Raw genomic sequence first — 17,073 nt, 5'->3', positions numbered from 1 at the left:
CCTCTGGACACGTTCCAGCTTGTCAGTATCCTTCTTGAACTGAGGTGCCCAGAACTGGACACAGTATTCCAGGTGAGGTCTGACCAGAGCGGAATACAGTGGTACTATTACTTCCCTTGATCTAGACGCTATACTCCTATTGACGCAGCCTAGAATTGCATTGGCTTTTTTAGCTGCTGCATCACACTGTTGACTCATGTCAAGTTTGTGGTCTACCAAGACTCCTAGATCCTTTTCACATGTACTGCTCTCAAGCCAGGTGTTTTGCTTATGTACAGAGTGTATCAATCTGCTGAGAAGAGTCTGGCTTATGAGTCTTCTGAAATGCAGTTGCCTTGTCTTGAACACTTTATTCCAACCACATTGTGAAAGCTGTTTATCTTCCACCCTAATATCAGTGGTGAAAATTACACAATTCTATTTCTTTTAATGATAGCTCCTGCCCACACGGAACAGTATTTAACCATGCAACCGTATTTAGACTATGGACAAAAACCAGGCAACTGCTTGCTTGGGTGTAGTGTGGAAGGGCCCAAATTTGAGCAATAGGCTAAATGTTTTGCATGCAGGGCACCCCAGTTGCAAATTCCGTTTTTAAAAAGGGGGCTGCTGGTAATAGTTGGAAAGATTCCTGCCTCTGCCTTTGAGAGCCACCACAAGTGGATTACAAGGGCTAACTTAGCTTCATATGTTTGCGCATTCCAACTCTGGGAAAAGGATGTTGGTGTCCGCCACACCCTGGCAGCCTTTGCTCAATGTCAAAATGAAAACCTATTTGCCCTGAATCTGCCTATAGTCTCTACAGGTAAAACTCGAAAAATTAGAATATCGTGGAGAGGTTCATTTCTTTCACTAAATTCAACTTAAAAGGTGAAACTAATAGACGAGATAGACTCGTGACATGCAAAGCGAGATACGTCAAGCCTTTATTTGTTATAATTGTGATGATTATGGCGTACAGCTGATGAGAACCCCAAATTAACATCTTCAACTTTGGGGTTTTCATCAGCTGTACGCCATAATCATCACAATTATAACAAATAAAGGCTTGACGTATCTCGCTTTGCATGTCACGAGTCTATCTCATATATTAAACTCCAGTAGCTAATGAAAACAATTGCTTACATAAATGGACTTTCCCACGATATTCTAATTTTTCAAGTTTCACCTGTACTGTGCATGATGGTCTTTATTGAAAATCAGCTGGTATGCAGATCATGGGGGCTTCTGCTAGGCAAGTCAGCGGTGCCAGAAGCATTCATAAGTGACAGCACAGATCTAGCTTTAAATCTGAGAAACTGAAGTTCAGAGCGTTACTCCCAACTGCAACAAACCAGAAGCAAAAGGCAACTTTTCACTACTAGCCCAGTGCTGGGATCCTCATGGGTGTTGCAAAGCCAGACCTATTGGGCCCACCTAGCCCATTGTTCCTGGCACGCACTGGCAGCAGATCTCCAGGTTTTCAGGCAGATTTCCCCAGCCTTACCTGGCAATGCTGGAGATTTAACTTGGGACCTTCTGAATGTAAAGTTGCGATTCTTCATGACTGAAAACCAAGTTGTTGGGATTTATCCATGAAACTATGGGTGAAAGCAGGGAGGGATAGCACTGATTCTTGCTACACCATTAGCCCAAAGGAGGCAAGTAAGAACAGGCTGGGGAAGCCCTGACAGAACCTCATGTTTAGGGAAGCTTTTAATATCTGATGAATTATTGTATTTTAATATTGTGTTGGAAGCCGCCCCGAGTGGCTGGGGAGGCCCAGCCAGATGGGCGGGGTATAAATATATTTATTATTATTATTATTATTATTATTATTATTATTATTATTACAGAGGCATCATTTAAACTGTTCTCTGTAATTCTGTAACAGCTTGGTACGGTAGAGCCTCCATGAGAGACAAGAAAAGGCTCCAACGAGCTGTAAGAATTGCAGAAAGGGTAATTGGTGTTAGCTTGCCTTCAATAGAGACAATTTATGCTACCCGAGTTAGGAAGAGAGCAGAGAGAATTGTAGCAGATCCTTTACATCCCGGTCATCATCTGCTTGATTTACTTCCATCTGGACGTCGCTACAGGACTTCATATACAAAATCGGCCAGGCATAAGAATAGTTTTCCCCCTTGTGCCATTAAATTGTTAAATTCGTAGTTGTATAGCTGAAGGGGGAGGTAAATTATGGGTGGGGTTTCTTTGCTTCTTTGTATTGTGAGAGGAACAGTGTCTGTATGTTTACATTGCAATGTAGCCAAAACAAATTCAAAGTATGTTGGAAAATGTACTTGGCCAATAATAAATTATTCCTATTTCTATTCCTATCATCATCATCATCATCATCATCATCATGTGGGGGCATCCCCACGACCCGACTCAAGTGATCCAAACCTGAGCTCTGGCCGAGCAGACAAAGAGGAGAGCAGAGGCAACATTAACCGGCCTTGTTGGCAGCTGCAAGGAGGGTGCAAGCCCAGCGTCTGGGAAGGTGGTCAACAGCGTGCATCCAATTTGGATCCTAAAATAGCACTTCTATCATACTGCTCAGAAGCCGCTCAACAGCTTTGCTACAAGGATCTCGTTACTCACCTGATGGCTGCAGCACGGCTTACCATGGCAATGCATTGGAAGTCTCTCAGCACAGACCTGCTTCAGATCTGGATCGCACAACTCTGGGAATTAAAATTAATGGACAAACTAACAACCCATGCGCAAAGGAGCCAAATGACAAGAAAACCACCCATTTCCAAACAACCTGGCAGAGTTTTATTACGTTTAATACATATACAACATCAAAGCAACATTGTTCTGTGGTCATGGTACATGTGTCAACCTTTGTTTAAAAGCTAAAATCACTGGAAAGTTAAATGTAATTAAATGAGAAATGTGGTGCTTCTGGTGGAATACCGATTGTTGCTTCCTGTATAGGTATGTGAAAATAATAGCGCAGAAAGGGGATGGGGAGGAGAAACAGCATGCATCCATCTCCACCTCAGCTCAAAGAAAAAGAAAACCTGCCCTCTTCCCTTGACTGCACTCAGTTCCACATGCTGTGGTACAGGTTTATCGAAAGCATGGTTCCCAACCAGAGCCAGCGATTAAGGCAGGAGGATCCAGTCCAGGAAACAAGGCCACACAAAAACAAGGAAGTTCTGCATTTAGCAACTCAAGACCTAGAGGGTATGTGCAAAATGTTTTGAGGGTTGGGTTTCAGTTATGGAGAGAAATTGAAAAATGACACACTGTTTTTTCTAGGCTTAGCAGGAAAAGCACTCCCAGTAGTAACGATTTATGTTGCTTAAGTATGTAATAGGTTCATTGCTAAATAAGTCAATAAAATACAAAAGTCTCTATACTAAGAAGGGAAAAAAGCACCCCTTGTCTTTTCTTTCTGGCTGCATGTCAGCGTTGAAACCTTTTGGAAAAGTTTGGAGAGTGGGGCACTGTCAGGGGCTGGTCGCTGGCCTTGATCTCCACTGGCTGGTACCTGTGGATGGGGTTGGCTTTGTGTACCTGGGAAGGAAAAGAAGAAGGTTCTAAGCACCATTATCAAAGGAGAAAGTGCTGTTGTCAAGGAACAGCCTTGCTCACCCCCCAAGGAGGGCAAGGGGTGGACTGCAGCCAACCACTGAGAGACTGCGGATGGCGGAGGAGGCATACAAGAGAAAATTGAGCCGTAAGTTCAAGTTAAGCCAATTTCAGTGTGCCTTTGGTTGCACCTCCCCGCCTCCCAGTATGTGACGAAGCAAGAGTTAAGAAAATCTTGACCCGCCGAGACCCAGGAACGGTTGTAGGTACCTTAAAAGTCAAAGGAACAGATGAAGGTACTTTATACCAAGGCAACTCTCCAACATCTTTCCAGCTCAGAATTAACTGCTGCAAAGTGTAGTAGACATCTGGCTGGGCCTGTTTTCCCAGAACTGGAAAGCCAAAGACCTTCCAATCAGGTGGCACAGACAGAGCCTGGAAAATCCCACAAACAAGGTAAGAGATCTACTACTGAGCTACAGAGCTGGCTTGGTTGGTTTTAAGACCTTCTGCCAGTAAAAATATTATGTATTATGTTATTTTGTTTACTGAGCTGCCTGCACTGCTAAGAAAAGATGGGATCCATTGCTGACCCAGCTGCTTAGGCATCTATGATCCAGATTCACGCCCCTCAAGCCAGAGGCTTATTTACCAGCTCTTCTCTCAGCTCAGCCAACTCGGCTTTCCTCTGCTCCTCCTCATGACGTCTCGCTATCTCCTGCAGCCGCGCTTTCTCAGCTTCAAGTTCCGCCATCCGCTTCTCGAATTCCTGCCGCTCTCGGGCGCGCCGCTCTGTGGCCAGCTCAAAGTTTTTGGGAGCTATGGAACCAGAAAGGACATCTGAGTTTCGGAATAGAAGGGGAACAACTCTTTATGCAAGAAGGTGGTGCCTGTCACGCAAAGCACCCCAATTGCTTGTTTGTTTTTCAAAATGGAAGAGCAGCCCTGCCGGATCAGACCAAAGGTCCATCTAGTGCTAGTCCTTCATCCTACAGGATCCAACTAGAATTTCAGCTGCAAAACTGAGCTTTGCAGAACTGCTTTGAGGCTGGTTGGATGCTTTCTCTTGAAGCTTCATTTGCTAGGATGAAAGGTACAAGGCATTATGTAGACACTTGGCTCCCTGCTCAGACAGGCCCGTGGGCCATCCAGCCCAGCATCCCGTACCCACAGGGGCCAACCAGAGGCCTGTGGGAAGCCCACATGCAGGATTCAAGCACAAGAGCCTCTACCCTCCAGCAATGGCTCTTCCGGCATTCGGAAGTATTGCAACCAAGGCTTCAGGGTGTGGGATGTAACATAAGCAGTCAAGTATACCACTTCCTGTTTGCCTAGAGTGGACACAGACAGGGGGATGTTGATCCAGCCAGTTGAACTTCCTGTTACACCTGGTCTGGAGCATCCTCCCCCTGCATGTGACCAGTTAGTGGCCGTGACCCTTGCAGACCCCACAAAAGGTCCAGTCACGCAGCCACCTTCCTCTTTTGATGCCTTTTGTTCTCTTGGACTGCACGGCTGGTTCTCTGCCAGCAGCACATGGGCCCATCCTTATAAGGATATAAGCCACACTGCATCTGTAACTACAAGCTAAAGCCTGCCTTCAGGGATCCAACTGTGAACTGAATGTGAGTAAACTTCTTGTTACTTTTAAAAGAAGCTTTTTGTGTCTTTATTCTTTTTAGGAGGCATAAAAGTGGTCTTACCAGGAACATACTCCAATCTGAACAAAGCCAGATTGGATTTCTGAACTCAAGAGATTCAAATGAATCTACCAACTAGCTTCCTGCTGTATATTGGGGAATGTTGCTCAGCTGCTGACTCACAAGCGTGAGTTAAGGAGGATACTATTAAATCAATATATCCTCTCCTAGTATCTACAACATTCCCACAAAGGGCACTGACAATATTCTGTCACCCAAGAGCAAGCTTGCCTCTTCCTTGGAGTAAATAATAAAAAAATAGGAGTCCTTGGGGAATTCAGAAAATCAATTAGAAAGATTGCAAGGACTCAGGCCAGGACGGCAATAAACAATGGCTTCCTCTATTTTTGTTGTTTAAAGTATGAAACAAATTCCAGTTGCAATGATTTTTAACTCCAGGACAAGGCCCTGTTTCGTTTATTCTTCATCAGCTGTCATTTCTTAGTTTTATGGTCAAAGTGTACCGAGTGTGTCTCTTCGCTTCTTCCTTGGAGTAGCCATAAGCCAAGCCCTTTGTCCTCAAGGAACTAAGGAATGTAGAGAAGGCTGGAAGCGGTTGCCAAGATCATGGCTCCCTACCTTCTACTTACGCCTGATCTAACTTAGCACTCAATCAACAGCCATGTCTCCACGCAGCTGTCAAACGTTGCTGCCCTCACCTGTTCTTGTGGCAACTGAGATGGGACTTCCCCCCTGCCCCCCAAGCACAGATGCAAGCTAACATCACGCAAGGCACCACTTTGGGGTTAAGTGGCTGGGCCCTGAAGGCTGCCCAAGGGAGCCTCACCTGAAAGGAGTTTGCTCTCCCTCTTGGGCACAAAAGGTTCCTGGTGTAGCACGGTGCTTGGCTGAGCCTTGAAAGAGGCAGCTTCCTTCTGTTGTTTCATCTCTTCCTTGAGCTGTTCAGGAAGAGAGGGAAGTTGGGGGGAAAAGATTTAAGAGACCCCTACACACTCCTCACCAAGGCAAACAAAGTCCACAAGGCAGACTGACAAGTCAGCAAAAATAAGGTACTGTGGTCAAGTATTGTCTGGGTTGGCTAGGATTTCAAGAATTTGATTCAGTTTCTTCCTTTCTACCACGCATTATCTAAGAGCAAGTTTACAGACACTATGCACTTGCACACAAGTACAAATACACACTCCTTGTCATACACACGTGGCCCTTGAGCCATGCGACAACACGCAGCTTGAAAATAACTAAAAGCAGTGATGATGAGAAGGGACCAGACTCCGTATACCCAAGTATTCTTTAAAACAAGGTACTTCAAGCAGCAAATTCCAGGGCTGAAAAGCATTCATTCAACAAAGAGGGCTTATTCCATATAGCTACTTCTCTCCTTCTAGGCCAGATGTGGCTAATTTGGGCCTTCCAGATGTTGTTGGACCACAACAACCTTTATTAGCCCTGACTACTGGCCAAGCGGGCTAGAGTTTGTGGGAGTTGCAGCCCAGTAACATATGGAGGGCTCCAGGTTAACTATCCCTGTTGTAGAAGAAAGCGGGGTGGACAGTAGAGATATAGATCTGACATTCTTCCCTGTGTGGGTGAGCGATTTTGATGCATAACAGGAAAACCACCCTTTGTAGGATGCTTTCCCCCATCTGTTTCTCATGACCCTATCCACAACAAGGCCACTTTGGCCAGACAAAACACTGCAGGAAGAGGCCACCAGGATGCTCCCAGTCCAAACACCAGAATCAGCCCCCACAAGTGCAGGGTTGTTGCATGCTGCTTCCGATGGCAGCCTCAGACTCTCCTCTTCCGACGATGGAAGGGAAATTGTAAAGACGGCCAGGAAGGGCCCCTGGCTCAGTCAGCTGCTCAGCCCCCTCACCTGCTGCTCCCACTGCTCGTGCTTCACAGCTCCTCTCATATCAACAGCCAGTTGGAAGGGCTCCAGCTTGGTGGGGCTCTTGGTCTTCTTTTCTGGAAGGTTGATGTGGTCAAACTGGGGCACGGGGAGTGCTTTGAACTTTGGCACCTTCCAACAAAACACAGAAGAAGGTTCAGCACTGCTCATGAGATGAAGACTTGGAACATAGTAAACACATCAAGTGAAAAAGCTCTTGGGGAAAGCTCTTGGGGAAAGCTGAGAGAGGTCTTGGAGGCCACCTTCCCTCACCTAATCTTTCAGGTGCATCTCCTCTCCCCTTTTGGATGGAGGCCCTTCCAGCTGCTATAGACTACAATTCCTATCTGCGCCGGCCAGCATGCCCATGGTGGCTGCGAATGACAAGAATTGTAGTCCAAAACAGCTGGAGGGCACCAAATTGGGGGAGGCTATTTAGAGATCAATAGGCCCTCCTTCTCCTCTGGTTCCCACCTGGCATCTGAGGTCAGGCAGATGGTGACTGGGGAGAGGCCCTTTCAAGTCGCTGTGCCAGGGCTGTGACTAAACATCAGGAAGAACTTTCTGACAGTAAGAAGTGTCCAACAGTGGAATGGACTCCCAAGGGAGGTTGTGGAATCTCCTTCTTTGGAGGTTTTTCAGCAGAGGTTGGAAGACCATCTGTCACTGCATGGAGATGGGCTAGATGATCCTCAGGGTCCCTTTCCAACTCTGATTCTACGATCCTTTGCCTGAAATCCTGGATAGCTGCTGCTGGTCAGCACAGACCATACTGAGATAGATGACCCAGCCATCTGACTCCATATGAGGGAGCTTCCTATACTTTGTCAGGAATCCTCGTGGAATAGCAGCAAATAAGGACTGAGATTCTTTGTACAATGTAATGGTGTAAATACCGGTAAATAGTGAAGCTTACATTTGTAATGTTTTGAAAGATTTTAAGGTAATACTGTGTATTCTGGCATATAAGACTACTTTTTAATCCAGGAAAATCTTCTCAAAAGTCGGGGGTCATTTTATATGCCGGTGGAGAATCTGCGGTCGAGTATATCTCAAACTCTTTTTTTTACTGAAAAAGTTGGGGGGTCGTCTTATACGCCCAGTCGTCTTATATGCCGGAAAATACGGTATTTTAGTTTCCTGTTAATTATGCTGCTCTGAATGTACACTTTATATTTGACTTCCTTCTGTAGTGTTTTATTTTGGATTGCTTTTATTTCATGTTTTAATGTAGGTTGTAATCAGCTTTGAGATTTTTTTGGGGGGGCATAAAAATATAAAGCGATCTAGAAATAGAAAGAACAACAATACAGACTGGCATTCACTTTTCTCCATCTACTTCCCTACAGCTATTTTAGGCAAGTGAGCATCCACAATGAAGCCTGGACAACTGATGGGAACCTCTGGCCTTCCCTTCTCTGCCAAAGACACTTTTAGAAGCTTGGTCTTAAATGTGATCAATTATAGAACTTATGGTTCTGCAGATGTTGATGGACTACAACTCCTTGATCATTGGCCATGCTGGCAGGGGCTGGCGGTAACTGTTACTTATTAATTTATGTTACAGGTGGGTAGCCGTGTTGGTCTGCCATAGTCGAAACAAAATAGAAAATTCTTTTCAGTAGCACCTTAGAGACCAACTGAGTTTGTTCTTGGTAAGAGCTTTCGTGTGCATGCACACGAAAGCTCATACCAAGAACAAACTCAGTTGGTCTCTAAGGTGCTACTGGAAAGAATTTTCTATTTTATTAATTTATGTATCACTTAATTGCCAAAGTGGCCTCTAAGCAGTTTACAAATGTAAAACCAGTCGCACAATAAAACAATTCTGTCAAAACATTAAAATATGGGAGTGGGAGTCCAACAACATCTGGAGGACCCCAGGTTGCCCACCCGTGAGTTAGAGATATGACCAGCAGATTCCTACATAGCCCAGGGAATGGCCAACATCTGCTTCCTTCTTTTGTGGCCCATTTACATTGAGAATTGTGCATGGGTCCGCTCTTGCTTTTGGATAGTAGTGCCAGGAGGATGGCCTCTGCCCCAACAGGAAGAGGGTGTCCCTAAATGAAAAGCACCCACCTCTTCTTTTTGCAATTCTTCAATTTTCTTCTCTTTCTGAAGAAGCCTCTCTTTGTCCCGAGAGTCAAAGGAGAAAGGGCACATCTCCACCTGCCTGGGTTCTGCAGCTTTTGGCTTAAAAGGCACCCCAAAGTACGGCACTGGCTTGGCTTTGATCACAGGCACAACTTCCTCTTCCTGTAGAGAAAAACAGCACGGGAAATGGAGTAGGGAAGGGAACAAAGGCAGCCCCCACTCCCCCACCCGACCTTGTGTGAAGAGTTGCATCTTAAGGAGACTTGGAGAGGGCAGAATGGCTGTCCTTTGGGGAAGGCTCGTTGTGGCAAATCCAGGAACCAGTTCAAAAAGGGACTCTAAAAAAAAATCACCCAGCCGCTAGGATATTTACCATCCAGCTGTGTCAGCTGGATGGCCCAGAACTGCCTGGTTGCAGGCAAAACACTCCCTTAGAAGGGCTGAGTGGCTCATTTGAACCCCAACCCCCCATGTCAGGCCCTGACTGGCTACACCAGGGCCCCCAACTACCACGCACTACAGAAAAAGAACCACCTTCACTTTCTCCTCTTTAGCCAGGATGCCAACTCTGTTCTTCAGAGCAAATGCTGGGGACTGTGGGACTGTGGGAGGGAGCAGTTTTTTCTCAGGAACACCCTGCAGGAACAAAACAGCAAGTTGCAATACCGGTGAGTCAGGAAACATGGAGTAGTGTTAAAACAAATTCCCCTTCCACATTTTGCAAATCAACCTGGTGGAAACACAGCAGTGCCACCTGATGATCAGTTCTGCCCTTAAATACATAGGGCTCTGGGTGCCCTGCACAAAGCCCTCATCTTTGCTCACTCAAGTCTTAACCAAGAGAGAGTTCTGTTAATGTTAGAATCATTTTCAGTGGCCTCCCTGTCCCCTGGACTAATTTTATTCTGCTCGCCTTGGAAAGACACCTCTTCTCCCTCTTTCATGGTGCCACTGCTAGCAGGTCAGAGCGCTAGGGAAACAAGGAATGCTCCTTCCTGTATCCAGAGTGCTCTGAGCTGCTCAACCTTTCCAAGAGGTGAGCAAAAGTACTTTCCTTCCCACTGCAGTGCTGGATGGACAGCTTCCAGCAAGAGGCAAGAAACCTTCACACACACCCTCCATGCTGCATGGATCGGGGAGACTGGATATCTGCCTGCTCCTGCCCGTGTGAGTCCATTTGTGCACCAACTTTGCCCCTCCCCCACTGGCAGGCAACCCTAAGTTGGGAAGCCAACCGTGGATGCAGCCACTGGGTCCACAAAGGTGCCTCTCCTCTATGACAGGAGCTGGTGAGCATCTGGTTAGGGATGAAGGTGACAGTGTTTCTGATGGTCCAAATATGGATGTGGGGTAAAAGTAGGCAGTGAGCACAACAGCCAAGCCAAGAGGTCCATAGGTGAAACTGTATGAGCAGCAAGCACTAGACTAGAACAAGAAGACTCTGAAGCCAGACAAAGGACTGAAGCTCTTGGCATCAAAAAGGCAAACCGGAAGCCTGGCGGAATGCAGAGAATCAATCATAGATTCAGACCACCTTAGTACCAACTTCAGCCCATTTTCCTTGGAGGATGAAAAACACAAGCTGCAAAGATTACCACCACATCCTCCAGGATTTTAGTCGGACATGGCCTCGAATGGAACTGGAAGTGTTCCTCCTCCTGGTGCTTCTTCTTGCTCTCCCGTTCTTGAATGCGCTTCTCTATTTCCAAATCAAAGCCAACTGGCTTGGTGGGCTCCTTCACTGGAGGCTTCTTGGGCAAGATTGGTGTTCCCTCCAGGATCCGGGGGTTGAGTTCTTGAGCTTTGAACCTGTACCTGTCAGACAATGAAGCAAAGGGTGAGACTCCAATGTGGAGTCGAAATTACTCCATGCCATAGGCTGAGTAGAGGCAACTGAAGTTGCCTGAGGTTAGCCCATTCCTGTGGCAAGACACTTCAAAGCCATGGCCGTGTGTCTGCAACTTTGGACATTTCTGAGTGTGGACGTTTTGAACTAACCCACAAGGCTCCTCCTGTCTGATAGACAGATGAGCAGACAGGGTAGTGCTAATGCCTCTCCCACTCAGAAGGGAGGCTGACCCATTCATGTGGGTGTACAAAGCTGCTCTATCCTAAGTCAAACCACAGGCCCATTGAGTCCAATATAAGACTCACCTGGCTTGTCAGTAGTACATATGAAAAGGATTGAGGAGTCTTAGCAGACCACAAGCTTAACATGAGCCAACAGTGTGATGCAGCAGAAAAAACAAGCAAAAAACCTAATGCTATTCTAGGCTGCATCAGCAGAAGTCCAGGTCAAGGGAAGTAATAGTACTGCTCTATTCAGTCTTGGACACACCTGGAATACTATGTCCAGTTCTGGGCACCAGAATTTAAGATATTGATAAGTTGGAATGGGTATAGAGGACGATGACCAAGATTATCAAGGGCGCTGGGTATGTTTAGCCTGGGAAAGAGGAAGTTGAGTGGAGATATGATAGCCATCTTCAAATATCTAAATGGCTATCACATGGGAGATGGAGCAAGCTTGTTTTCTTTTTCTCTGGAGGGTAGGACTTGTACCAATGGATTCCAATTAAAAGAAAGGCGATTCCAACTAAACATCACAAGAAGTGTCTCGCAGTAAAGCTGTTAAACAGTGCAACGATCTCCCTCGGGAGGTGGTGGACTCTCCTTTGTTGGAGATTTTAAAGTCGGATGGCCATCTGTCAGGGATGCTTTAGTTGAGATTCCTGCATTGCAGAGGGTTCGACTAGATGTCCCTTGGGGTCCCTTCAACTCCACAATTCTATGATTCTATGAGTCATCGGCTATGCCTACTTGCAGCAGCTCTCCAGAGTCTCTCAAAGCTCTACTACTGGACATCCTTAGCTGGAGAGGCTATAAATTAAACCTGGCACCTACACGCCAAGCATGTTCTCAAGCACCAAGGTATGGAACCTCTTCCTCCAGAGGCATTCCTTCCCAGTTTTGTAGATGACACAATCTCAGCTGGAAGATTTGCTATGGAATAGATACAGGCAAGTGCACAAACCAGCCTCTAACCAAGGAAGCCCGGGGGGGGGGGGGCTTGCTGCAGTCTCGCCCAACATGCCTTCCCAAGTATATTCATACCCTCAAGGGGCTCTCACTACTTTCCCTTAGCCCCAATGGACTGCAGGGCGCACAAGCCTGAACATGAAATCCATGCAGAGAGAAGCACTCACACAATTCTGGCTCACTGGCTGGATTCTACACCAAGGACACCACCAGGAGTCCTGAACTATATTCAGCTCAGAGAGGCGTCATTTGGGCAAAGAGTTGCACTTACTGTTGAAGCTTCTCAAGCTCCTCAGCCTCTAACTCAGCAGCGCTCTTGCATTTGACAGGTCTCTGGCGGGTCTTGGTTTCAAGGCGGGGAGTTTTGGGGTCGGTTACCTTGGCCTTAAATGGCTTTGTTTGGCTTATGCCTGCAAGAACGGGGGGAAAGGACCATAAACAAAAGCACAGCTTACAAAGTTATCTTTAAAAAGAGGCGCATTTAGCCAGCTCTCATAATTGCAAATATGAAATCTTGTTACCTTAGAAAAAAAGAGGAAAGTATGGAAAGTGAGGCTGGTGTTAGTTCTGATATATTCAACCCTTCCTTGTGCCATCCACAGTTCCCATTTTACATTTTCCCAAGTTTAAGCCTTGTGTCCTTGCCCAACCTCTTCAAATAAAAAGAGAGAAGACGACAACGACCACAAACCTAAATTCTGATGTTAACAGAATTAGGAAAATTAAGCAAAAGTCTCAATTCCAACTTTAACCTCCTATCTTTGACTGTCTAGTCCCTCTAGAACTGCACACTTGAAAAATAGCCAACCTATCTTTACTGTGGTTCCCTGCTCCTCTTGGCAGGAAAGAAGAGGCACCGCTGTTTAGCAGTCTCCAAGACATGAATAATTGCACCTGATTAATGTCACCAAGTTCAGAGGGACTGTGCCACTTGCCACTGTTCTTGCCACTGTCACAAAGGGGTTCCCGGCCAAGCCACTTGCAGCCTTACCTCCCTCGGCCTTCCTACTCCTCAGGTGGTAACGTGGCGGGGTGCGTTGCTGGAAGTTTCTAACCTGCTGGGCCAGTGATACAAATTCTGTGGAAACTTCATCAAACTTCCTTTTGTTGCTTTGGGACAGGTTGAAGGGTTTTGGGACTGTCATACCCTTTGACACTTGGACCTGTAAGGAGACAGGGCTGGTTTGTTAGCAGAATGTTCTCAAGGCAGGATGCACCTTGGGCCCACCAGCTGCTGACAGAATTTACTTGGCTTGCAAGTCTATCTCATTCTAAAGCTCTTGGTGCAGTGCATGGTCTCCACACCTCCACAAAAGAACATTAGGGAGTTTACCTGTGAACTGAATAAATGAATAATTATTCACTTCAGTGGCGGGTGAAATCTGCATATATACATTTTGAAGGCCCATTCCTTTTTAAAAGCAGCAATGCAGAAGTACAAGTTTACTGATGTATTGTTCTGAAAGAGGCTAAAGTTGAAGCCTCTTTAACTTACCATAAGGAAAGGGCACTATAGAATGGTTAGAGAGGGTCTCATCTAAGCAGAGATTAACCCCACAAAGTAGGCTACATACATAAGAAAATGTTGTATGCTGTATTGTTTTTAACACTCGATTGGGAGCCGCCCAGAGTGGCTGGGGAAACTCAGCCAGATGGGCGAGGTATAAATAATAAATAAATAAATAAATTATTAGCCTATGTCGAGGTAACACAAGGCCCCAGCAAAAGACTCCAAAATAATCTGCCTCTATTCTTTTTAATTGGTACCTACTTCTTCTTGCCCTATATAGAATTTATTTCTTGCAAATCTTTACACCCCAAGAGATGCAACAACATGCAGTTGAAGGCTCTGTAGCCAGAAGTCTCATTTCTTGATTCTCGTTGCTCTCACCGGAGATGGTGGGTGCCTCCTCAGAGCAGCTTTGAAATCCACCTCCTTATACTCTGTGGCGGGCTGGTTTTCACCATGCTGTTTAATCCTTTCATCTGTGCGGAAGTGGAAATCTACCGGCTTGGTGATGTGGGTCGCTATCTTCTTGACAGTTTGCCCTGGTGGGGAGAAAGTGGGGGGTGAGAGTTAATAAGAAGCATTCCAATGTCCAGGACATGACAGCTTGAACAACTCAATATGATGTACTCACATTCCATCCAATCAAGATAAAAGAAATATTGGGCATACTATGAAGGTTCATTTTCTTCAGGGGATCCTCAGATGGGTTGTGCCTCCCACTTGCTCCACTAGGCAGGACTATGCCAATTAAGTTGGTGCATTCATTTTTCATCCAAATCACGATAAATTGCCACACTCACATACATATAATCTGCTCTAGGTACCATCCATGCAGATTCACATGAACCAGTGAGAGCTCAGTGGGACATGGAAAGAATTTGTGAAAGCCCAGCTTGTAAAAAGTCACAGCCAAGCAGTTTTCACTTAGGGAATCGCAGACTTTATGGCACAAAGGCTAACTAAAGCGATTAAGCAGCTTAATCTGTCAGTAGATTTTATTGTTTATAGCCGATGGCCATCACAATGCAGTATGAGCACTTAATCACATTCCTTAAGAAGAGCCCTGTTGGATCAGAGCACAGGCCCACCTAGCCCAGCTTCCTGCTCTCAAAGTGAGTATAGCCAGGTGCTCCAATGGGAAGCTCAAAAGCAGGCCCTGAATGAAACAAGTATTCTCATTAGTGATTCCCAGCAACTGGTATTCAGAGGCATGCTCCCTCTGTCACTGGAGGTAGAAGATAGCCCTTCCAAGGTGGCTAGTCCCAAGAAATATTGGGACTTTTGAGAATTAATTCCCTTTAGCTTTGTGTTTATATCTAGATTGTTAGACTGAAAGGCAGAAGTGGACCATGCATTTTATGCATTTACGGTGGCTAGCATGGCTTAGGTGCATCTATAAATAAGCCATGACGAAGAGGAGAAAAGCCACCCAAGGGTGGGGGCAGTAGAGCAACTTGAGAGGTCTGTAAAGCGACTCCCTTTTCACTCAGTTCGCAGAGAGGTTTCCCATAACACTAGAATTTGGAAGTGTCCAATGAATCCAGTTGGAAGCAGGTTCAGGACAGATGACAAAGCACTCAATACACAACTTTTGGTGGCCCCTCCAAGCTACAGCTTAAGAATTGCTGCCAGTGGCCCATGGTGCCAGATGCCTGCCTGGCAGACAGAGATTACCTGTGCCCAGCGAGGCCTTTCAAGGCTGGGACTAACACCTGCATTAGGAAGTGCATGACTATAGTCATGAGAAAGCTCCTAGGAATAATGGATTTCAGACCTTAGTTCTGGCATCCCAGTTGTGGGGTCCTTTCCCCAGGGGAAAGCCTTCTGTGGCAGGCGAGGGACACCCTTTTCATGCTAAGGGCCAAATACCCTTTCAGTAAGAGGACAGGTGGGCACAGCAACAAACGTAGAAACTAGCCGCCTGTGAAATTTACAACACACCCTTTGTATCCTCCATTCACACAAACAGGAGTCATGAGCAGAGTTAAAGGACACATTCCAGCAAGGCAAAAACAAACAAACCTGGGTGTGAAATGGGACCAGTGAGGGATCTGGCTATTTTAAGGACCACCTTCAGCCCGTGGCCTGAGGTTTCCCACCCCCTTTTTATGACACCAACAGCCTTTTTATTTCTTAAGGCTATGATGTTGTGCTGTTTTTAACTTTAACTCCTCTAGTGTTTTTATGCTGCTGGAAACTTCCTATTTTACCCGGTATAACAGTTCCAGACAGGGGCACCGACTTGCCCCCCACATTGAGGGGGCTGCTGTCATGTGACACTTCACATGATACTGCCCGGTGTCTGTGCGGAGGGCCAAAAAGTATTGGGGAAGCTGAAACGCCCTCCACCCCCTATACCCGGTGCTGCTGGTTCCAGATTTTATTTTATATTACAGTGGTACCTCAGTTTACAAACAGTCCCGTTTACAAACTATTCGGTTTATGAACTCTGCAAAACTGGAAGTAGTGTTCCGGTTTGCGAACTTTGCCTCGAACTTTGTCTACGAATGGAAGCTGAACGGTGGAAGGACACAGGTGAGGGGGGGGCCTCATAAGGGAAAGCGCGCCTCGGTTTAAGAACGGATTTGGTTTAAGAACGGACTTCCGGAACGGATTAAGTTCATAAACCAAAGTAATAATAATATTAATAATAATAATAATTCATTATTTATACCCCACCCATCTGGCTGGGTCTCCCCGGCCACTCTGGGCGGCCTCCAAGAAATATTAAAATACAATACAAAGTCACAGATTAAAAACTTCCCTAAACAGGGCTGCCTTCAGGTATTTTCTAAATGACAGGTAGTTGTTTATCTCTCTGACCCCTGATGGGAGGGCGTTCCCCACCAGGTACCACTGTATTGGTAAGCTGTCCTGAAAATACGTACATTGAAGGGAAAGGCCGCAAGTAAGTAACTGTATCTTGTAATTTAATTGTAAATCATTAATTTTAAAATAATTCTTTGGTGAGTTGCAATACAAATTCAAACACTAAAGAAAAGCACACACTTTATTAGTGCAATAGATTGGCTGGGGTGGGAGGGGAGGAATCTTGGTAAGTTACTTCCAAGCTCACCCGGTCCAGCAATGGCCACTTTGAGGGAGTCCTCGTTCTTCCGGCGCAGCTCAGCCACCTCTTGCTGCAGCTGCTGCATTTTCTCTACCTCCAGGTCCTCCGTGGACTTGCCCTTGGCTGAATTCCGTTTCCTGAAAAATAAAAAAGACACAGATTCTTTTCAGAAAAGGGAGCAGTGTACAAGGCTGCAGCTGCCTGAAGGTCCTCAGCCTCTGGTCTACTGCTTCTGACCCCTGCACAGCTTAGAAATTCCTTTAAATCAGAGGTGGGGAAATCT

General features: G+C 46.0%; 1 protein-coding gene across 2 annotated transcripts in view; it reads right to left on the bottom strand.

The window, feature by feature from the left end:
- Positions 1-2,773: 2,773 nt before the first annotated feature.
- The window catches only part of TPX2 (TPX2 microtubule nucleation factor), a 33,222-nt gene continuing 18,922 nt past the window's right edge, over positions 2,774-17,073 (bottom strand). Inside the window, exons 6-16 of one of the 2 annotated variants that reach the window (XM_033153852.1) lie at positions 16,797-16,927; positions 14,102-14,259; positions 13,202-13,373; positions 12,482-12,620; positions 10,767-10,986; positions 9,706-9,807; positions 9,157-9,333; positions 7,060-7,206; positions 6,010-6,121; positions 4,175-4,362; positions 2,774-3,507 (exon numbers count right to left, since the gene is read on the bottom strand). In XM_033153852.1, coding sequence (XP_033009743.1) covers positions 3,397-3,507; positions 4,175-4,362; positions 6,010-6,121; positions 7,060-7,206; positions 9,157-9,333; positions 9,706-9,807; positions 10,767-10,986; positions 12,482-12,620; positions 13,202-13,373; positions 14,102-14,259; positions 16,797-16,927 — 1,657 coding nt within the window. In that variant the 3' untranslated portion in view covers positions 2,774-3,396. The remainder of the gene's footprint in view (positions 3,508-4,174; positions 4,363-6,009; positions 6,122-7,059; positions 7,207-9,156; positions 9,334-9,705; positions 9,808-10,766; positions 10,987-12,481; positions 12,621-13,201; positions 13,374-14,101; positions 14,260-16,796; positions 16,928-17,073) is intronic. The other variant, XM_033153853.1, reaches the window with a different exon arrangement.

The sequence above is a fragment of the Lacerta agilis genome, chromosome 6 (genome assembly GCF_009819535.1).
Source record: "Lacerta agilis isolate rLacAgi1 chromosome 6, rLacAgi1.pri, whole genome shotgun sequence".
In the NCBI taxonomy this organism is placed as follows: domain Eukaryota; kingdom Metazoa; phylum Chordata; class Lepidosauria; order Squamata; family Lacertidae; genus Lacerta; species Lacerta agilis.
The sequence above is the reverse complement of the archived record's forward strand: the minus strand, read 5'-3'. Positions and strand labels throughout refer to the sequence as shown.